At 64.1% G+C, this 273-nt stretch overlaps 1 protein-coding gene across 1 annotated transcript in view; it reads right to left on the minus strand.

Moving 5' to 3' along the window:
* AK1 (adenylate kinase 1) overlaps positions 1-130 on the minus strand; it is a gene marked incomplete at both ends in the record, with an annotated part of 674 nt that extends 544 nt beyond the window's left edge. Inside the window, one exon of the mRNA XM_009695820.1 lies at positions 8-130. Within this exon, the coding sequence (XP_009694122.1) occupies positions 8-130 (123 nt within the window). The remainder of the gene's footprint in view (positions 1-7) is intronic.
* Between the last annotated feature and the right edge of the window lie 143 nt (positions 131-273).

The following is a 273-nucleotide window of genomic DNA, read 5'->3' on the forward strand; positions in this document are numbered from 1 at the left end:
CCCCAGCCCTCCCCTTTTTCTCAAACTCCTCTCCTTGCTTCCCCTCGCGGGGGTAGCCGTCGATGAGGAAGCCCTTGGACACGTCTGCTTTGGCCACCATGGCGTCTCGCAGCATGTCCAGCACCGTGTCCTGGGGAGGGGAGGACAGAGCTGCCAGGGCTGATATGGGACAACACACCCTTCACCCAGCACCCCCAATCCCTGCTCCAACTCCCCCCCCAGGGTGGTAGGGACAGAGATGCCCCCGGGCCATGTGCCGACCATCACCGTGGT

This window comes from Cariama cristata, unplaced genomic scaffold (assembly GCF_000690535.1).
Source record: "Cariama cristata isolate BGI_N322 unplaced genomic scaffold, ASM69053v1 scaffold37922, whole genome shotgun sequence".
Lineage (NCBI taxonomy): Eukaryota > Metazoa > Chordata > Aves > Cariamiformes > Cariamidae > Cariama > Cariama cristata.